Source organism: Drosophila montana, unplaced genomic scaffold (genome assembly GCF_035044405.1).
Source record: "Drosophila montana isolate Dmon_TW-CO22-7 unplaced genomic scaffold, ASM3504440v1 contig_1_1, whole genome shotgun sequence".
Classification (NCBI taxonomy): Eukaryota; Metazoa; Arthropoda; class Insecta; order Diptera; family Drosophilidae; genus Drosophila; species Drosophila montana.
In genome coordinates this window covers 1204904-1227766 of record NW_026996920.1, presented here as the reverse complement: position 1 = coordinate 1227766, position 22863 = coordinate 1204904, and the positions used below count along the sequence as shown (strand labels likewise).

The following is a 22863-nucleotide window of genomic DNA, read 5'->3' as shown; positions in this document are numbered from 1 at the left end:
ACTTTGAATGCTGGCAAGTGGGCGGCATATTCTGGCGAGATTTCACCCCGTAAATGGCGCATGAAAATTAGCAAGTTGTCTGTCTGCGGCTGCCATTATGCGGCACACTTTGAATGGCAGCTGCGAGTTGAATTTCCGTCTTCATTTTTTGCTCGGCCTCAACATTGGTTAAAGGCTTAAACGTTTTATGCCGGAGTTAATTAGCAGTTTGTACGTTATCGCTGTGTATAAATGTCCAGCTGTAAAGTGAACCCAAAAACTTTGACCATAAAACTGCAATCAGTGGTAAGTTATGTGGCCAGAAATCACAGAAGCGGGCACAACACATATGGCTAGGTAGCAGGACGACACCTGTTAGACCTGCAGGCAGCATGCGACTGCGATACTCAGTGAGAGTGAGCTCCATAAAAAATGACTAACAACGCGACAGGGCAGGCACAGCAGAGCGATTAGGCCAACAACTGCGGGGGAGGGAGGAGCAGCAGGCAACGGGCAGCCGCTGCCTTTGCCTTTGCCTCTGCATCGCAAGTGTCGTTTTGAAAAATTCAAATCTCGTTGCCAATAAAAGCCAATAAAACTCGTAAAATAACTCAAACAAAAAAGTGCTGCTGAGGGGATGCTGCTGCTGCTGCTCGTTCAAGTGTTTTTGTGTCGCAATGTTGCGGCTTGGCCATAACCCCGGTCGAGCATTGGTAATGGATCTATCGAGGAACGTTGACTCCTGATACAAGCATGTCCAAAGTGCAACTGTGCTATATGAGTGTGTGTGTGTGTGCGCCATTTAAGTTGCCATCTATTTAACTGCCGGCTGCAATTCGCTCCAAACTGTGCGCTAGCCTCAGACACAACTCCTTCGGGGTTGTATTTATAGCCAAGTCAGCGTATGCGTGCTGTAAATAGCGCAGGTAATGAATATATCTGGCGTCTACACCTGTTTCAAATATGTCCTCAGCAAATGTGGCACTGCCTGAACTGAAGTCTTAGTGGGTAAGGCCTAAGCTGTGTGCTTCAGAAGAAGAAGCGATAAAACGGAGAACGTGCCAGGAGGTATTTTTAAATAAATCATTTAACATCAAAGAAATTATTAGAGTAAAAAAACTTTTGAATACAATACGATTTGTTCATGTTTCTGGCTTTAGATTGCGTTTATCTTACGTTCTTTTGCCGGGAGAAAGTTTAGCGCATTTAATTGCTTGTGTTACTCGAAATATTTCATTTATTATTATATTTTGATGGTAGCTCTCTAGTAAAAGGGATACTTTTGAAATACAATATTAGAAGAATAGCGAAAGCTGGTAATTGGTGGGTTTGATCCTAGATAACTTACTCTAAAAAGAGTTTTGTATATTAAAACCAATTGTTTTTCATTAAAAGTACTTATAGATATATGTAGTTCTCCGATGTTCATTAGACAAAGTTCAAATATATGGGTCAAGTTTTGACAAGACATCTTGAAAAGCCAAAGTTTTTCATAATAGATATTAACTTTCGATCAACCATTATAAAACAGTGGACACATCCGGCCGACTTCGATACATGAACTGCCTGGCGGACCTATGAATAGAGAGAATAAGAGCTTTAAAAAATGAGAGACTAGTTTGATAGAAAGATATATAGATAGAAAAATATAGATGGACATGATATAGATGTCCTTTGCTGTCGAAACTCATCAATTATATAAATATACTATCTGGAAACAGAAACATAACACAGTCACATTCGGGAAAAAATTATAATACCTAAAAAAAATACCCTTCAGCGTACAAATATTAGGGAATTCCAAAATGGATTTGATATTTTCAATTTTGAAAACAAATACGTTTGATATTCGAATTGAATTTGATGAACAGCTGGTTACCAATTGCCTCTATTTATTTGAATTTCTGGTATGAAATGAGGTAGACATAAATTGATTATTGTAATGAAATTAAAGAATAGAAGTTTAAAATATTATAATGGCTGAGTCAAGCTGGTAGAATGTGTTTATATATGTGAGGTGAAAATGTGAATTACAATTTGATTTATTCTCAGCAATTGTTGCTCCACATATAATACTTATATCTGATGTTTATAATAATTATTCAGGCCATAATCAAATTAAAATTGATTGTGCGAAGAAGAATGAAATAGTACGCTTTGCATGACATGTTTTATAATATGTTTTATAAATAAATCGTGAACAGGATTTGCATCAATCAAGTTGTTTATGTGAGACTATTTACCAGCTAGTTAGTTGGCTAGTTAGCTCACAAATCAATGCATTGGCAACATTGTGAATGTCGTCGAGTCCAACAGTTAAACTTTCACAATTTGCATATGCAACAGAAGTTTGCCCTGATTTCTCAGCTTGCTGATCAATCAACAGCAACAGCAACAACAACAACAATTGTTAGGGTATTGCCTTGCATACTGAATGCAAACTGCAAAAAAAAATTTGCTGTTTAGTTTTTCGCCATAAACAACGCATTCTGCATGCAGATAGAGGCAAAGAGTAGCCCGACCGACCCACCGACGATCCCAGTCGCGGTCCGAGTCCAAGACAATCGCATCCAATTAATATGCGTGCCGCGTGCAACTTTGCTTGGTTTTTGCGCTTCGGCGGGCATTCCTTGACGCATTGGCCAATATCTGTGCCGTCGAGGCGCTACCTCCTGAGTTTTACTGGCGCTATCGCGATGCCGCAGCGGGGTGCGTCGGGCCTGGCCGGGTTGGGCGAGCAAAAAATCGGCTGCCCTTTGACAGGCCCGACCGAGTGGGCGAAGAATGTAGCAACAGAATTCGCATCCTTCTTCGCAGGATGCTAAAAACGCGACAAAAACAATTTCATGCATTCAAATGCCAGAGCGCTGCACAGCATGACAGCATCTACGCAAAAATATATATATGTACGTTAGAAGTCGGAAATGTTTGCTTAGGCGTGACAAATATTGAATTCCCTTTATATATATAATACTGCATACTCTAAAAAATACTCTAATACTCTGAAATTTAAACGGCTTTCGCATGGATCGATTCGGCTTAAGCTTGGATTTTTCATTTTGTATTAACAATGAGCCGAACATTAAAGCGGGTTAATTGGATAAAGACAGGCGAACCTAAACCAAACCCACACCATATTTTGCCAAATTGTAGTAATTATTTTTGTAATTCATATTTTACTAAATATTGTTATTGTAACGTACTTAATATATTTATTTGTAGTGTTGGAATACTTAATACCTTTTGATATTGCACTAAAGATAGGTAAAAAACTCCAAATAAAAGCAAAGTTACTTATTTCAAAAAATAAAATGTAAAAAAATACAATTTTGTTAGTTAATGCCCATAAATCCGAGCCACATAAAGCTTTTCTTGGGATGTTATACATAGTAATCAGATTTCGGCCAAATAAAATTGTGTGGACCGCAAATGAAACTGCAATTGCTAAGATAAGCTTTGTTATTTTTAAAAATTCAACAACTTTATTACCGAAATTTACTCTAAAATGAGCCAAGCAATATCGATTAAGTAATAATAGTAAATATTTTATTGCGATAGAAAGAAATATTTTGTATAATGAAGATTTTTATGGAAAAGAAAGTTTAAGAATTTTTATTGCAAATTCAAGAGAAATCAAGGAGAATTTGACATCAACGCGTTTAAAATGATTTGAATCTAATTGCAAACTCTTATGCTGGCCAAATATGAAATATTTATAATAAGCCCATTTGGCTGACTGAAAAAAGTGCATACTTTGCAATATAAAGAATTGATGTATTAAGTCGAATCCATAGTATATGTAAGCCAGCTAATGTGGACTCAAATGTGCCCCTTTCGCGTCTGCATGCAGTGAAAAATTGTAATACCCTCAGTAAGGGCATTAAAAAGTATGAGCATTTCTTTATAGCTGGCTGGCAGACGCAGCCATCGTTCTCGCACCCAAATCCAGTTGAGGCTCTCGAAAAAAAATTTTGTACAAAATAAAATGTCTCTTTGTTTTGCACTTTGGCCAAGCGAATCCAACAATACACATAAATCTTGGCATATGTGCATTAAATTGCTTCACCCTGTGTCCCACTCCGGAAATCAGTGAAATCTTTTCCGGAATATACAACATATAAGTTATGTACACACATACTATCTAAAATGTGCTTTAATTGCCTCAACTGAGAGCTGCAAAACCCTTGAATTTTCAATTGTTTTTCTATTGCCATTTTCCTGAGCTTAGGTTAATTTACACCTTCTCTCAGCTACGTGTCTGAATTCTCGTCTGTCTGTGTGTCTGGTTCCTGCCAAAGGCTGTCGACAAACTTAATGACCTGAAAACTTTTCGATAATGTGTGTGGGTGTCTGTGTGTGTGTCTGTGTGAAAGTGTGTGCACGCCTGCGGAAATGATCAACTTCACGAAAAACCCAAAATGAATGGAAGCTAATTTCCAGGAAGGCGATTAGAAAGCGACCAATTTAACTGTGGCAGCAAAAACAAAAGGTTTCCGCTCTCAAAACGCTTGACAAAAAGTGGCCAGCGATAAGGCCAGACACACACAATATATTTAAAATAAGATTCTTTAAAGAATATCTCTTTCCCTATAAAAAAAAAAGCATAGGGGCAAAAGTTCCACTTCTTAAGAGTTGATTTCTTGGAATGCTGAGTTGGTTTTGAATGTGACAAAATGCAGTTTTAAAATTGATTTTGAGTAATTGAGGGATTTTTTAAAATGACTGCACAATGAAGATTTAACATCCTTCTAGACGTGTGGCTTATAATTGGATTCATAAGACAGCTCTGTTTCCTACCGATTGTTCTCAGAGGAGACAATATAATATTCCGATTTGATACGGTCTGGCAGATATCTAAGAAGATGAGTGGAAGTCGTAATTGCTTTGTTTGGTCAAGATCTCTTGAAAAACCGAAAAGTTTCTCAATAAAATCACATTTTACGGCCAATTCTGGACCAACTATCGAAACTTATCAAGAATATATATATACGGGCCATATTTTGTGACAAATTCTTAATCTTTTCTTAAATCGTTTTCTAACTTCAAAAAGTCTATTTGAGTGCTTCATTTATTGGGCTCTCTTATGATTACGATTTTTTTAATATAAGACTCCCAGCCGACAACATACGCAACTTTTTCGAAACTGAATTATTATGCCTTTGAAAAATAATTGAGCTCATTAAATCATTATATTATATTATATGGAGCATATCTTAACTTCATTCTAAAATTGTTTTATTTCTCTTTTAATGATTTGCCTCTTTCTGAGTCTTTGTTTAATATTTGTTTCTATTTTAGTTCAAGCTATAATTTATGGAACATTGGACACAATAAATGTGGTATTTGTATAAGCTATTACAAATATTTTTCTTTGGTATTTCAAGTTCTCTCTTTTTTATACAAATTCACTCAAAATGATTTCTCAGTTGTGGGCAACCCCCCACAGCCGCCCGCTGCTGTCCAGCAATTTGGCAAACCAAGTGAAAGCCACGTGACTAACATAAGCAAATACAGTTCCAGCCAATGCAATAGCCACAGCAAGTGCTCGAGAAATGTTTTGTTTGGCAAAAATCAAGATGTGTGCAGCCTCCTCCCCCCCTCCCTCGCCAGCTAACACCCAACCAGCCCTGTTGCTAGCAAGTAAGAGTGCTATAGTCGGGAGTGCTCGACGAAGAGACACCCAGGGCCGAGATGCCATGTAAAGTATTGCAATAAAATTTTATCGTATTATCAAAAATTATGATTGTAACTCCACAAATTATGAATTATAGACAGAGCGATGGGACGCATCAAAGAAGTGTATACCAGAGGATCTGAAACTTGTTTAGCCTATCGCTCATTTTCTTAATCACGTTCCTGGTGCTCCCAAAATTGTCTCAGAAAGAGTTTTATCTTGTATCTTTGCACTAAAACGGCCTCCTGTAGAAGTCTAGAGAAAACCTTGTGTATCAAATACATGCGCCTTGATCCAAAATTTGGGGACTGGCGTTCTTATAGGCTGTGAATTATGCACTAAAAAGAAGAACCTACCATCCAAATTTGAGGTCTAAAGCATTTTGAGCTCATGACTAGATCGACTTGGTATATATACTTTATTTTATTTTTGAATTTTTATACTTCTGTCCGTTAAATATATTTTCCCAAAGCTATATTACCCATTTTTAAACATTTTCAATGGGTACAGAGTTAAAAAAAACACTCGAAACCCGTTGATGGTCGCTGGTTTTTGCTGCAGCCCAGTTAAGAGCCGGTCAGGGGAGTGGGGGAGAAAGCGTTGGCAACAACCGTTGTGGCTGTTACTCAAGCCCAAATTTCGAATCGTATGTTTATCTTTGGCGTGGCCTTTGTCTAGCTGAAGTGGCGCTGGGCTGGCAGGGCATCAGGCGGGTCGGTGCGGGTGTTGTGTGTGTGTTTTTGGTCCTTTGGCGCTGTTTTGGGCTATAAATAAACGTTTAGCTGGAGCGGAAGCACGGCGACAGCTACAGCAGAGTCTGTAATACAGGCTAACAGGGGCTGTGGCAAAGAGGGGGAAGAGGGGGCAACAAGAAGAAGGGGCAGCGTGAAGGTGTGGACACGCTTGTTTTTGTCTAGCGGCAGCACGTGCTGCTGCGGGCTGCGGTCAACACGTGTGTGTGTGTGTGTGTGTGTGTACTCCCGCATTGTTGTCACAGTTTTTGCACGCCTGTTAACTAACTCGCCCAGAAGCCCATTAATAGCCACGTAATCGTCGCTCAATTAACACTGCGACCCAAACAGTACCCCCCCACAGCACTCCCCTCGCAACATTGTGGCTTTTATTTAACATGCATTTATTAGAAATTTATTAGTGCATTGCAAATTTTTACAGTGCACATTTTATGCAATTGCATAAAATTTTTACACTGGCGCCACTCGATTTCATAACTCACACAAAGTATTCCCAGCTCAATGGAGCTGGGTCAGCCTCGGAGAGACAGGGTGCGGGGCGGGTGGCAGGCTCTACTACACTTACACTGATTGGCATCGAAAGCATCGAGAACCGAGAACCTGTTGACCATTTGCATTTCATTAAGTTTTGGTCGCTCCTTTGTAAGTTTTTGTCTTGCCACTTTTTTTACTGCCTCATTTAAATTCTAATTTTATGATTGCGTTTATGTTTTTGTCAAACGGCAAGCAAACACACACACAAACTGTACATGTGTATATATTGCTATATAAAGTTCTGCTTTCTATTTATACACATTCATATATCTGTGCGGATTTTCCGCCATGCATATTCGAGTACACTCATAATTGTCAGAGACGAAGACAACTTTAGATTGTCGCTGAGATAGAGCTCTTGGCCTTTTTGATTGGATTGTGTGCCAAATGAAATAATAATCCAATCTCAAGTACCTGATCTTACATAGGTAATGCTTCCGTTTATATTAAACAGTTCTAATAAAACAAACAAGTTTGGCATGTTACTTTCACATGATATCATAGTTTTAAATTGAAGTTAAATGTTTATTGCAACTTTAATTAATCTTAATGATAGTTATGAAACTATGTTGATTTGGATATTAATTATTATATCTCAACTCCAACGGAGGGGCGATCCCTTTGCACTTCGTCAACACTATACAAATTGAAATATTTTCTGAGAAAACGCGATTCAGCCTGATAACCAAAAGTTATAAAGTAAAGTCCGGCTGATATATAATAAAAAGAAATGCAATCATCATGTCTTATTGTAAAGTTGTTGTCTATTTCAATAACATCCCCCATAATAAATTAGTTCAGAACCAGAATCTCAAGAATAATTTTAATTACATCATTTAAACGTTGTTAAACGGTTTTCAGATTAGACTCTCACAATAGCATTTCCTTAGGCTCAGATCGATGCAATAGAAGAATTTTGGAAGACTGGCGTCGAGTGATTATCATCTGTAACAGGCATCAGCTATACAGTGGAAAAATAAATGCATTTTATTTTAATTTATTTTTAAAAATAATGATTGAATATGGATGAACTATTTCAAGCATTGATATTTGCAAGCTAATTGAGCTCATCTTGTTACTCCTAGATTAATAAGAAACCAACTTCGGCATTTGGCTTTTATTGTAAATCTCAGTGTGGAGGTGTTATTCAATTATTCGATTGTGTAAGCGCATAATAATTATTCTGAAAAATAATTCTTCATCATATGGCATTATTTAAAGTCCATATAAAGATTTGGCATTTGCCCGCATCAAAAATCCAACTCATTTCCCCTGACCAGCAGATGTTGTCATAAATCTTCTATCCCCCTCGCTAAACATTTTGCGCGGGTAAAAAGTTAGCCGCACATGTGAAAATCCAAATTCTAAAAATTTGGTTTTTCTTTTCAGTGAAAAGAGGAAAATATAGAAAACAGAGAACGAAGAGAGCAGAAGGCAGCATGAGAACTGGCTGACGGCGTGCCGAGCAGGCAGCAGAGCACGACGTGGCAGAGACCGAAGCCAGACGACGGCAAAACGAGCGCTGCAAGCTGCAGGTGCGGTGGGGGCAGATTCGCTTGGAGCGCAGCCAGTTGGAATTGCACGCGACAAAGGCGCCCCATGACCAAAGGGGGCCACGACGCAGGCGGTGAACTGCGGTAGGCGGCGACGATGACGACACAAAAAGCAGTCGCAGCAGCAGCAGCAGCAGCGACAACGACGACGACGACGCAGGCAGCAGCTGTCTGTCGCTGGCTGAGGGCTTCTGCTGCTGCTGCTGGCTGGCTGGCTGGCTGACTGCGAGCAGTCGTCAGTCAGTTGGCCAAGAAACTGGTAGCGTCGGTGTTGTGAGCCAACAAAAGGCTGGCAACTGGCAATTGGCAACTGGCAGCTGGGCAGCTGGCACAGTCACCGGCTCTGGCACTGGCACTGGCACTGGGCACCGTGCGAGAAATGTGTGTGTTGGCTTTGGTGTGCCTGGTGCCCACAGGGCACAGGGGCAGCGCTTGGATTGGCTTTGGCTTTGACTTTTGAGCGACGCGTAGCCAGCCAAGAAAAGTGGCCAGCCAACCAACAAGTCAGTCAGCCAGCCAGCCAGCCAGCCAGCCAGCCAGCCAGCCAGGCCAAGCCAGCCAGCCAGGCCAAGCCAGCCAGCCAGCCAACAGCAATTACTGGCCCAGAGGTGGTGATGGTAAAGGTCCAAGATGATGAGGACGCAGCAACAGCAGCGGCAGCGGCAGCCAGTGCCAAGCAGCGCAGGATGACAGTCAAGGAATATTTTTTGGCCGCAGACGCAGTTTGATTAGCCAAGTCAAACAGTGTGCTTTGACCCTGGCCAAGATCGCCGCAATGGACGCCAATTGACAGCTCGCACACTCGCACTCACACACACACACACACACATGCATGCATGTGGCACAGTGGTGCAGTGGGGCAGCAGCAACAAGAACAGCGGCCGCTTCGCAGGATGCGTTCGTCTCGATTATACAGCTAACAATAACAACAAACTACAAACAAAAACAAATAAAACGTGTCGCGCCGCAACAACAACAACTACACGCGCTGTGCTCTATGTACATGTGTGTGTGTGTGTGCGCGTGTGTTTGTGTGTGTCTAAACCTTTTGAACTGACCAACGTGCGCCGTCAACTTTTTCGGCCAGTGCCAAAAACGACGTGCGCCAATGGAGCAACTGGCGTAAAGCCCAGAAAAAAAAAAGAATGAACCAACTGCAACTGCAACGGCAGCAGCAGCAGCAGCAGCAACAACAACAGCAAACTGCAGCAGTAACAGTAGCAACAAGAACAAGCGCAATTGTTTCAACTGGCCGCTAATGATTTGTCAGCCATGCACACGCGTGCGAAACCTCAAAGGATGCGCATCAGGCGGCAGACGCAGAGGTAGCTACGAAAATCACGCATACGCCGCGTGTGACAACAAAAAAATAACAAAAAATAATATATATACTTATATTCAACATGAAGAAAATACATAAACTTTAATTGAACCTTAAGTAGTGACTAGTGCTTAACTTTATAAAACATATTTCAAATACCGTATTACAACAAAATAAAAACAAATAAAATAAATATAACCAAAAAAAAGATGATTAGCAAACGTAGCGTTGAATACTTCCATGCCACTTATATAATCGATTACAACAAACTATGATATAACCCAACAAATATCTAAACACTAGTGCAATCTATAAATAATTGTGCAAATATACACACACTTATTAGCAGTTGATTGGTTAATTACTATTATTGGTAACTGAAAGCACTCGTAGACAATTTATGGCTAACAAAAATTAAGATTTAAATGAATTATCAGCGCGAGTTTTGTGCATCGTTGCGAAGTGACTCGTTCAAAGCCTGACCAGATCTTTGCAAAGATTAATTGTGGAACAGCAGCAGCAGCAGAAGGAGAACTGAGCTGTTATTAGAGTGGACAAATGGTAAGTTTGGCAACTCAATAAATTTGAATTGCAATTGCAAAGAATGATCCAAGCTGTGTTCATAAACATAACTTGTGTTAACAAGTGTCCACACATTAGTTAATTTATTTAATAAGAAATGTACACAAAATTAACCAATTAACCAATTTAATGGTTGCTTAAATTCGACTTTCTTAAATTTTTGTGGTACATAAATGCGCATGATCAACTGATGATCTTCGGGATTCATGCTCCTTTTCTCTGTTTCCACATATTTTCACTATTGTACATCCTAAAATTGACTTGTGCAGTTACCTAAATTTCCCACATCAATTTCAAAAATTTTCAAAACTCGAAAATTATTTATTTTATGTTTTGTGACCTTAAACGTCGGGATCCTCTTATTACTCTTTGAAGTCTTAAGCTGCTCCCTTAGCTCGGACATAACCGGAAGCCCAAAATCCTTCATATGCTAACATATATATATTCTCATATTATCTCTTTTTCATACTTCCTTAAGTAGTGTTTTTTACGCGGCCTTTGTTTTTTTTTTAAATTTATCCAATTAAGTTAGGATAAGATGCTACAAACAACCCCATTTCATTATTTACATTTTGGAAGCATTGTCAGAAATAATTGGAAATTATAAGCAAGACAAAGAGCTCGAGAGCAGATAAAGATGGGAAACTTAATGTATATGATACTTTCAGGAATTGTTCAAGTGATAACAATTCACCTCATTCATCAAAATGCAAATTGCTTTTCGAAAGTTTTTAAAAATTAAAAGGACATTATTGTGGCAAACTTGGACATATAAATGGCATATCTACTGCCTTTTCATGGCAGCTGTCACCACAAGAAGATCAGCCCATAAATGAACACATGCTTAGCTATTCCACTTCCATTCATTCCATCCCCCTCTAAGCCAAGTTCTCAAAGCCAAAAACCAACAGCCTGGCGCCACATAAATAAGCAAAATGCAGCACAAAATGACAACTTGTTAAATGCGTCATGTGGCGTGAGGGGCAGCAGGGTAGGCGTTACATTTACGGCTAAGACATACGATTTATAGGCGCTGCAAAAATGGTTAGGCACACACCCGGCCCCCTACTCTATCTATTCGGGTTTCACAGATTTCACCCTTGCTCAGACTTACTTATCCGATGTGGTTCTGGCTCAATGCACAGCTGCCACAGTGTGCCAGTCGCTGCCGAGACATAAAAATATGGTATATGGCCCAGAACCAGAACAAGAGCCCCAAACCCCGAAAATGTAACCTTAGGCATAGTGCACTTAGTGTGAAAGTGATTATTTTATGGTCAACATTTAACAAAGGAAACATCTAAAGAGCATATCAAATGCTGACCAATTAATTTAAAAATACTCGAACATGCGCTTGTTTTTCAAATGTTAATGCTTTAATTTATGAGCGAAATTGCGAATCACGTTCAATTAAAATTATACAGAAAAACTTGTACATGTCTTGTATACCCTGTAAACATAAAGTCGGCACGCAGGGTCTACTGCTGGTCTACAAGTCAAAAGGAGACCAAACATAAAATTGATTTTAAATACAATTTTTAAAGATGTTTATGATAATATGTTGGAGATGCTTCTCACACTGGGTGAAAATGGGGAGTAAAAAAGAATATATATATTTTTTGGGAGTTTTTGTTACAATCGGGTATATTGTCTGTCAGGTCGAGATCGGAAAACCCACGGAAAACTGTTGATTTCCACTTTTTAACTTTTTCTTAGATTTCCTTAAAACCCATTTTCAAATATCTCTGTAAAGTCGTTGCGAAAAAATCCACTCGCATGAGTGGAAAGGAAAGTTTTCAATCTTCCCCGCACAGATAATAGGCGGAAAATATATGCAAAAAATTAGAAGAAAACACGTAAGCCGGAAAACTCTCGCTTGCTTAAGAATGAAACCCAGTTATTTTTTATTTATGAGACGCTTAATTATCCATATATGATTCCTGCTATAGTAAAAAGCCTTGCGAGGGTGCCTACTAGTCGATCATTATTGAATTGGTAGCTCAGACTTGTGGCTGAAATTTCCGAGCCATTAAAGCAATTAACAACAACGGACTGCACTCAGTAAATTAGCTGAAGGAAGCTGCTGGCACCAAAAGTTGCTCAAAACTAACACAAAATTTAATTGTGCGCGCGATATGCAAAGGGCCAGCTACAGGACTCGCAGCGGAAAGGACATCGCGTTTCTTAATGCTTGCGCATTAATTTTAGATTTTCTCTTTTTTCTGCTCTTTTTGGCAATAGTTGAATTTTTTTTTTGCAGTTGGCATTCGCTGAAAAGGAATTTGTTGACACCAACAATGTTTCGGACATCCTGGCAAATAATTCTTGGGCCCAGGCCCCGTCTTTCCGTCTTTGGCCGGAAATTGGCAGCGAGCGCATTGTGTCCTTTCCTCTTGACTGCCTGCATATGTTCCTTGCCTTGCAGTCTTCGGCAAACAAACAATGGTCCGCCTGGTCAGCCCCGGCCAGCCAGAGTTCACACTTCCTTTTGCCAGTCCTTATCATTGACGCCAAAAAAGAGATTCTGCCAAAACGATAGCCCGTTTGCATTCGAGCACGTTTCAATGAACGGCCCAAAGATTTATGGCCCGCATTGATTTTATTGATGGCGCCCGGGCGCATTTTTAAATAAATCGAAGGCAACGCGCGACGACAAGCAATTAAAACTAATTGAATCGCCCCAAAAATCTCCCTGTGTGACTCAAAGAACATGCGATGTGACAAATAGTTGCGAAATAAACGATTTGGCTGAGGACGACAATCCAAATACAACTAAAGAGTTTTTTATGTTTCCTTCGTGCAGATGTAAATTTCTGCACTAGACTCTTTGTTATTTCTTAAAAAAAACAATACGGATTTTATTTTAAACAGGGAGGAACGGATAATGTAAAGGCATTTACCTGACGGTTTTGCAGAAGGAGATATCTTCTAGATAAGTTTTGATATAACAATTTTGTCAAACAAAAACTCATTTTGACACCGTTTCCTCAAATAATATGATGTAGAAGTCCGATGCTAATAGGAAGTTAATTTCCGACTAACCATTACTCAAGCAGCTGTATGATATCCCTATCCACCCCGTTCCGACATACATATATACTGTCTGTAACAGAAAAGACGGTCTTATGCAAAGATTCATGAAAAAGCTTTAAAACTGGTTTGCATGGAATGAGACGAACAGACAGACGGACATGACTATATCGACTAGGCTGTTCAGACTGAGATCTAAGATGTCTGCAGGCGATTAGGGTCAGTTACAGCTTTTAATGTGCCTTCAAAGATCATTTTATATACTAACGTATATGTTATAAGAGTATTCAGCATCTCTAATATTATTATAGGGACCTCAAGATTTGACGATCTAATTTATTCCAAATGATTTCTCGCCTTAGTCCCACGCAATTGTTTTAAACCTATTTACAGATTGGGTCTCCAGATGAAAAGCGGGCAGCTTATAATGGCTACAGCCACCAAATTGAGGACGTAGTCTCGTAGAGTATACACAGATCCCGAATATTCAACATAACATACCTCCCACGTTCGCCTTAAATCTAAAAACAAAAACACTTATACACTTGTGGCGTGAGAGGAAGAAAGATATGCTACTTGCTGACGCTCGAATCTATTCAGCTAGCTTTTCGATTTAGTGGAGTCAACAGCTAAATACTAGCTAAACCTATAATCGATCGATGATCAATTGATAAAGTCAGCAATTCTTTTGTTCAATTAACTAGATCTAATTTGACAGTTCTTAAAGTATCTTATTTCTTTTGAATGATATTCAATTGCCACTGCCCCCTGGGACCATCGTCCAGCTAGCAAGTGCCATTCGAATTGTCTGTTGAAATTATGTTTTGGGTTGCAAAAGTCAGTCGCCATAATTTCCATGGCGTAGACATGGCAAATAAAACAAACAAACAAATAAATCGCCAAATTATTATTTGGTCCTGTGACTCCTGCCTCCTGCCTCCTGCCACCTGCCTCCAGCTGTCGGCCTGCTGCAACCGAAGCTGAGGCAACCGAAAATTTTTATGCGCCGCTTCAAAACAAAACTTTGTCTGCGCCGCGGTCGCTGCCATTGTCCAGTCATAATGATTTACTCGATTTGCATATTTTTGCACTTATAAAAATGCACAAACGATTTTTCATTTTCTTGAAAACTTATTAGTGCGGCGCGGCGATCCTTTGATGACCAAAAAGGAAGCCGACTGTAGTTTTTTTTTCGTCTATTTTTATTATTATTTTCTGTATATTTCTGTAATGATGCTGGGTTATTTATTTGTTATGCATGAGGCTTGAACATTTTGGTGCTGCCAACGCGTTTGGTTGGGGGCGCATTGCGTATACGCCCTGGTGTCGCATTCGTCTAGCGCTTGTCTGCAATTTGCAGCGCCTACAAGTCTGCTGCAGCATTTTCTTGGTACAGCTCCAAGACATTCGACTTCCTGCTTCCCAAATTGGCACACATTGCCAACAACTGGAAGACAACAACAGCAACAAAACATAAACATAGACGCAACTGCGTCTGGCTGCCAACTTGGCAGCAGCGACGCATCCTGAGTGTGTGTGCGTATATGTGTGAGTGTGTGTGTGAGGAATGCGAGAGGCTCGTGTCGAGTTGGCCGCTGGCCACTGATGGGCGGTGGGCGCCACTTGGCACTCTCATTATGATTTTAATTGCTGACGCATACAAACAAACATTGAGTTTTTCTTTTTCTTTTGACGAGTTGCCCAGTTTGACAACGTCATCAGTTGTTGTTGCGCTCGATTGTTTATTGGCCAAAAGCACTTGGCTCTGGCAACAGGTTTCCAATTATCATGATTATGATTATAAGTATTTTCTACACACACACATACATATTTGTGTAATGACGCTTTGATTGGCTCGACCTTGACCAAGAGAATCCGTTGGCCATCGTCAACGACTTGTAAAATTTATTGGCCAATATTCAGGCAAATTTCTATTTTCATTTTCATTTTCAATTTTTTATTTTTTTTGTGTTTTTGGCCGCACGCCGTTTTGGCAGCAGTTAATATTCAAGTTCTGTTTGCCAATTTGCTCAGTTTTCTATTTGATAGTTGTTCTCGTTGTTGTTGTTATTGTTGCTCGCATTTGTTTATTTGTTTTGATTGACATTCAGTTGCTCAGTTGTTGACGCGTCGTCGTCCGCGAAAGTTGCCGGCCCGCACAGTTTCCCTTTAGTTAACTGGAGCTTGCGGCCTTCCCATTCCATTCCTTCCACTGCGGCTGCAGCTGCCATCATGGAACTTGCCACCAAAAAACACAAATTTTTCGCTTTTGCCACACATAAATCACATAAATTGTTGCTTTTGTTTTTCGCCTCTTAAAATCGTTTTCGTTTCGTACAAAAATGTGTGCAAAAATTATTTGACAAAGATTTTAGTTTTATTTACGTAAAAGAAAGTTCATTCTTCATTTGAACGAATTATTTCGGGTGTTAACCTCTTAATAAAAACTGTGTTTTTCTGTGGAATTATATTAATTATAAATAATACTTAAACGTTTTTCCTTGGCATTATGCCAGTTTCTATTGAATTGATATTTCTCATCACTTTATCAGCCATTCACAATTTGTTCCTGATTAACAATCCCAACGGGTCAGACTTAGCCATTGTGTTGTACTTTTTTATGTGAATAATAATCTTTACTAAGCCTGGTTGAACTTTAAGGAAAATAATAGATAAATTAGGCTATTTTATATAAATAATTATTTTACCATGTCGAACTTTAAAGAAAATAATAGATACATTAAACATTACTAAGTCGTTTTCTGAATTTTAATATTCCCTTTTGATTAGTTCCTATGTCACGCAATCTTCTCATTGATCCATCCCTCAGCACACATTCAGTTTTTTTACCCTTGAAGAAAGTAATTAGATTTTGTCACATAAAATGAGACACCTCCGACCCCAACATCAACATCTCCGGCCATCAAACGATCAGCTGATATATCCGTCTCTAGGTCCGTCCGTCTGTCTGGGTTTTAGATTAATCTTAAGCTGATCTGTCTTTCCGTTGCAAACAGGGCAATTATCAAAACCTGCCGGATCGGGCAACTATATCATAAAGCTAACGAATGATCGGTGGAAGTTTAAGTTTAAGTGCTTAAATGTAAAACGTTTTCATTCTTCAAGCTATCTTGGTCAAACTTAAATCTAAAGAGATTTACTGTGATCTTTAAGTATAGCTTTAAAGTAATATGGAATTTATAAATATCTAATGGCCCCTATAGGAACAGTCGGTTAAAAGTTAAAATTTTATATAAAAGCATTTAAGAGCTATATGTCTACAAGGGTATTTAATCTTCGGCCTGCTGAATATAGCCGTTGTTTCAGTTTTTAAATTGTTTATGTGATTGTTATTTCTTTTTAGTTATTTCACACAAGATTTTTAAGACCATAATAACGACAATTAATACGCTAAGATACATATGTACACACGTGTGTGTATATATGCTCGTAATTAAGATACATATGTACACACATGTGTGTATATATGTTATGCTCGTATCTGTTTAATGAACAACTCTCGTATTTTAAAGTGACAGCTTCTGTCTTACTGCATCGCATTGGCATCTTCAAGGTATACGTGCAAAATAAGAAATATTCAAATTAAAACTAGAAAAACTAGCACTAATTACAATTTGTGCCGCCGCCCTATAGACAGAACAGACAAATCCCAAAGACAAAATACATTTTCGATGAAAAACCAAATAATGAAAACCAAAAAAAAAAAAGAAATGCAAAAACCGAACAACTAACAAAATGATGAAGCACTGAAATAGATTAGGCGAAATACACAAACAGCCGTAGCCGTATCTATATATCTCTATATGTATCTCTTTGTATGCATCTGTATCTGTATCTGTTTTTCTATGTGATATACGAAAATAGACGCGACAGCGACGATACTCGCGCGATTTCAACGCGTCTTTGCCCGCGTCAATTGCGCGTCATCGCCTCGCCCCGCCTCGCCTCGCAGATCGGCGGACAGTATATAACATCAGGAGCAGTCCGAATACTATTTATATATAGATGATGTATTGGGTATATGCGGGCATGTACTGCTTATGTGGTATATAAGGGCCTTCTGGCGACAGTTCTGCGCAATTTTTGGTCTGTGCCTTTCGCTTGTCGATCTTCGCTCCCGTCAAGTGTGTCCGAAAATAGCAAGGTAAATGAAAAATCTACAAACAAGCGAGAAAAATCGAAAATCAACCCAAAAACAAAAAGCCCCAAGAAAATTGGGGAAACAAAAAAATCCGCTTTTAGCTGCGGAGCAAAATAAATAAAAGCAAATTTGCCCGATTCACAAACAGCGACGAAATCTAGAATAAAACAATATACAAAATCGAAATTTGTTTAAAACGTCAAAGCCTTTGGTAGTTTTTGCGTCGTCCGTGAAACATTCTATATAGCACAGATCCCAAGCATGGTATATACAATTTGTACATATACACAGCGGGTATGCGAAATGGGTAGAATTATTCATTAAATAATATTGCCTGGTTTTTATTAACAATATAAAATATGTTAGACAAAGGCATATTAAATGGTCTGCACTTTTATGGCCGCATTTTTGGGTCTTTATTAATATTATAATTATATATATTTACCAATTCTTTATAGAAGCTTTGTCTTAAAAACCCTTTTCTAATTGATACAAGATATTTGGTGAGTTCGGATGAAAAGAAAACAATTTCAAATGTTTAAGATCAAATATACTTTTCTATTTAAATTTGGTTGAAAGTCAACTTGAAAGCACTTTTACTCAACTTAATATATTATTTTATTTTAAAACTCTTAGAATCTTAATTGAAGTGAAATTTATTTGCTTAGCTAATAAGGTTTCATTCAAAATTATCACCTGGACCATAATCGAATAACCGTTAAGAATTTTCAAAGCACCCGAAAGCTTCAAGCACATTTTAAAATATTAAATGAACAAAATACAGGTGCCTTCCAGCCAAAAGCTCTACCAATGCACTATGAGTTCAATGGGCTCGCCCAATTTTAATACTAATTAAAAATACATTTCTTTCAAAAAATACTTAAGCACTACAACCTAGAAGCACATTTATTAACTTAATAAATTTAACTTAATTAATTTAATTATACGAAACTTGTGTCAAAAAGTAACCACCTCCTAAAATGTTAAGGGACAACTTTTGGAAGCTAAATCGAATAACAGCAAACAAGTTAGAAGCACATGAAAGCTTGTTTCAATGCATTAACTCACAACAATTAACCTGTCTTAATGTTCTACCTAAAGCACTATAACCTAGAAGCACATTTATTAACTTAATAAATTTAACTTAATTAATTTAATTATACGAAACTTGTGTCAAAAAGTAACCACCTCCTAAAATGTTAAGGGACAACTTTTGGAAGCTAAATCGAATAACAGCAAACAAGTTAGAAGCACATGAAAGCTTGTTTCAATGCATTAACTCACAACAATTAACCTGTCTTAATGTTCTACCAATGGACCCTGAATGCCAAAGTGATTGCCACAATTTTAATCCTAAGTATAAATATTTACTTATCTTTATAAATAAACTGGATTGCAAAGTATTTAGGGAAGATGAAAAACTTGATTAAGCCAAACAATTTTGAAAGCACATTAAAGCTTTTGGCGCATTGTTCATCTCTTTATGTACACAATTAAGCTAACTTGCAGGTAAAAGCTCAGCCCTAATGAGTACCATTTACTATGTGCACTTTTACAACAACAAAAAATTGTTCAAAAATGTAATTTGGCTTAGCATCCAAACATTCTATTGGATGACATGAGTTGAAGCTATTTTCAAATATACACACATGCAAACAGCAAATGTTCACACCTATTGTCGAGTAAACACTTTGCCTTTGTGGCATGTGTTGCATAACGCCTGCCACAGACCGCCCAGAAAACTACTCCTGTCATGTTTGACACGCTGTTATTTTTAGCCAAGCACTTTGACTCGCACACAGAAGAGATGCAATCTCTTAGATTTTAGTTACCCACTATACTCAATAATAATCTATTAGAAACCGGACTAAAGTCGTAAATTAAGTGGCGAACAACTGAGCAGCTGTTCAATTGGCAATTAGGGGCAATTGCTGCCCTTGTTGTTTTGAGAGTCAATAAATCAAGACATAATTAACACGTGCGCTCTGTGCGAAGATGGTAGATGCTTGATGTTGGATGGGTTAAGGAATTGCCTGGAATGGATAAATATCTGGTGGTCACAATTGGCAGCTGTTCAATAGCACAGTTCCGGGGCCAATGGCGTCAGCAGCCCTGACCTCAGTTAACTAACCGAGCTGAACAGCAGAAAAATGAAGAGAGAGAGAGACGGGGGGGCAGGGGCAAGATCGACGGCCCAGAATTTTCCTTGGCAGACAGTTTGTCTACTCATCCAGAAACTTATTGGCAAAACTCCATGATCATAAATTATGCAGTCCAAATTTGTTTACGCGCCAACGCGGCAGGTGGCGCTTTAATTACAGTGTAGAAGCAGTTAGTGTGCGTGTGAGGCTACATTTGTGTGTGTGTGTGTGTGTGCTTGGGGAAATCCCAGGACGGCTGCCAAGATTCCTCAGCACGCAGCAGCATTACGCAACAACAGAACTTGAGAGCGAGAAAAGTTCATTGCCACTGAGATTCTTTGGAAGCGAGCGTGAGAAAATCTCTCGAGATTTTGGCAACCTACCATCTTGGCAAGCGCCCATTCCCATCGTTGCGTTGTGGTCTAAGAGAACCCCCTCCCCTCCCCCTATTCTCTTTCCCTTACCAAGCCAGATGAGGGCTGAGAAGTCCAAAAGCCATGACGTATTTTATGCAGCTGTATCTCTTAGGAATGGTGTGTCCATCCAAGTGTTACAATCTGAAAGACTTACATAATTAAATGAATCTTAAGCATATATCTATACGTTCTCTTACTCCTCCAAATCGTACTGGTTACATATAAATTTTAATTATAAGCTGCCTTGTTCTTACATTTTCGGTGCGCGATAATTCATAATTCTGAGTTTACTGAAAGGCAATAATTTTATAGGCATTTTATATACATGCATAACCAAATTTGAATAAAAGTACAAATAACACAAGCAAAGGAATATGTTGAAAACTAGCAGACAATATTTACGTTTTAGAATTCATTGATCTATCATTGATCAATATTCATTTGATGAACCAAAGGTATAAAACATGAACCCCGACAAAAATTGTCTAGGATTGTAGGTAATTTTGCCCCAATTTATGCCCAATGAAAAGTGAACTAGGTTGCATTAGGTTGATATTTTGCCTGAAAAGTCTATTTCTGCCCAATATTAAGGCAATATATAGTCTAAAAAACAGTCAATTCGTATATAGATGTTTTCCATTTTGTCTCAAATAACTTTTTATCTAAAAATGTGGGTAATGTTTCCTAAAAGTCAGAACTACGATTTTATAAAATCTTATTAATACTTATTTTCATTGTAGACACTATTTCAAGATTAAACCAAAAAATATTATTTTTGATAAAGCTTCTTGTGTGTACATGCAAAATGAACAGAAACTTAAAAATTTCGATTGCAAGCGGAAAATACATTAACTTTTACTTATTTTATTTATTTATTTATTTTTATGCTATTAAAAACATGTTTAGGCACATCCCATTTTGCACTCACACTCGCTCGAAGAGGATGTTATTGTTTCTAGAAAGTTCTCTTTATATAATAATAGCTTATGAAATTCCTATATCATCTTTCTGTTTACTTATTTTTCTCTCGTGGAGCCAAAGTGTGACTACAAGCATGTTTATCCACCTCCTTCTTACTCACTCATATTCACGATTTCTCTTTCTCTTTCTCTCTTTGCAGCGATGCGTTAAAGGAGCCTCGTTGGCCAATTGGCAGCCACGGCCGCTGCAGCTGGTCCTAGGCCTGACCAACCAATGGCAGCGCAGCGGCTAAAAGTTCAAGTCGGCAGCAGGCAGCGTTATGCACTTGGCAAACGTTCAAAGCACACACACGCACACACACGCAGACACACAGCTAAACACATATACAAGGCCACACACACAAACAAGCAAATAGAATTTGATTGCTGCGCTCACACGCGCATGGGAAAAACCGTTGATAATAAATCACGCATACGCCTGTTTGCACAGCAAAAACTATTTGCAGTTGTGTGCGACCATGTGTGTGTGTGTCTGTGTGTGTGTGTGCTTCGTGACTTGCACAGGCTGTTTGCCAACTGCAGTGCGGTGCTCGTTTCAACCCGGCTCGAGCGAGTTGGCGGCAAGACAATTGCACGAACGATGCCTCCTTTGCAGGCAGCGCATTGGCCTCCCCACCCCTTTGCAGGACGCAAGACGCCAGGACGACCAATCAGAGCGAGGCTTGTGCGCAACGCCGTTGGCCCAACCAGAACCAGAACTCAGCGATGCCAGCACCCAAGCCGATAACCCATTTTTGTATATACTATAAGCGAATTTTCTCGATTTTAGTTCAGTTTAAGTTTTAATTTCGAACTATTTTAAGTCACATGCCCAAAGCCTACGCCCACAAACAACAACAGAAGTGGGCGTGCAATACCTTACTTATGAATACGATATATACAGATATATTATTACTTAAGAGTTTGAACCAAGATGATTGCAAAATGCGTAAGAAAAAGAATAAAAAGTTGTAAAGCTTCCGAGCGGAACGCAAAAAAAAAAAAAACAAGAAAATAGATTTATCCTGAGATCATCTTTACTGCAATTGAGAAATGGGAAAATGTGCTTAATGTTACGCCGTGTTTTTCGAATCGCCGTAACGCCATTTCAGATGCTTGCTGATTAAATAGGCCTGAGTTAAAAATACAACTACGTTCACTGAGAGCAGACTGTAGTTTTTGGGAATGATGACCACAGAGTATCGAGACCAGATTAAGCCGGTTGCTGCCAATACGCTCGACTGGTTGAGGGATACATTCTCAGGCGGTCGCTGCAGGATGTCTCCGATTCCAGCAAGAACGAGGAGCTTGAGACGGAATTGGCTAATCTGAATTGAAAGGCTTTGTTATAGCTCATCAAACTTACCCATTTACCGAAAGGCCCCCAGAAGAATACTGTTTTCGGACCTAAATGGTATAGGCTTTGAATTAGTGGCAGTTTAGCGAAACTCTTCGCAATTCGCACCTGCCGGAGATTCCCATAGGGGCCTTGCCGCTTGAGGCACAACGTTATCAACAGAATGGATTATCAGGTTGTATAATTTAGAAAGAGGTCCTGTTCCTTTCGACATGATGCCAATATCAAGGTACTATTTTTGAATTTGTTCTATTTTTGAATTTGGAAAATTTTGTGGATTCTCTCCGAGTTATGTGGACCCTGTCCTACCGATTATATTTGTTGAATGAATTTCATAATTCATGGCAGACGTGATAAGCTTGAATATTGATAGACTTTGTAACTAAAAGGTAAAGCTAAGAAA

General features: G+C 38.8%; 1 protein-coding gene and 2 long non-coding RNA genes across 5 annotated transcripts; 1 reads left to right on the top strand and 2 right to left on the bottom strand.

Annotated features, from left to right (window-relative positions):
• Positions 1 to 1433: 1433 nt before the first annotated feature.
• On the bottom strand, positions 1434 to 20464 carry LOC135426200 (uncharacterized). 3 transcript variants are annotated; one of them, XR_010435871.1, is made up of 3 exons: positions 20342 to 20464; positions 20193 to 20285; positions 1434 to 1554 (listed from the first exon to the last, which is right to left on the bottom strand). It is a non-coding gene; the product is annotated as an uncharacterized LOC135426200 (long non-coding RNA). The 3 variants fall into 3 exon arrangements; XR_010435870.1 differs by lacking the exon at positions 1434 to 1554 and adding an exon at positions 17237 to 17603; XR_010435869.1 differs by lacking the exon at positions 1434 to 1554 and having other exon boundaries at positions 19867 to 20285.
• Positions 9067 to 21978, top strand: LOC135426199 (uncharacterized). The gene is made up of 2 exons (XR_010435868.1): positions 9067 to 10374; positions 21265 to 21978. It is a non-coding gene; the product is annotated as an uncharacterized LOC135426199 (long non-coding RNA).
• Positions 21979 to 22118: 140 nt separating this feature from the next.
• On the bottom strand, positions 22119 to 22789 carry LOC135426198 (mitochondrial pyruvate carrier 2-like). The gene is made up of 3 exons (XM_064679210.1): positions 22569 to 22789; positions 22470 to 22510; positions 22119 to 22410 (listed from the first exon to the last, which is right to left on the bottom strand). Exons 1-3 carry the CDS (start codon positions 22672 to 22674, stop codon positions 22177 to 22179), a joined length of 381 nt encoding a protein of 126 aa, XP_064535280.1. The 5' UTR covers positions 22675 to 22789; the 3' UTR covers positions 22119 to 22176.
• Positions 22790 to 22863: the final 74 nt, after the last annotated feature.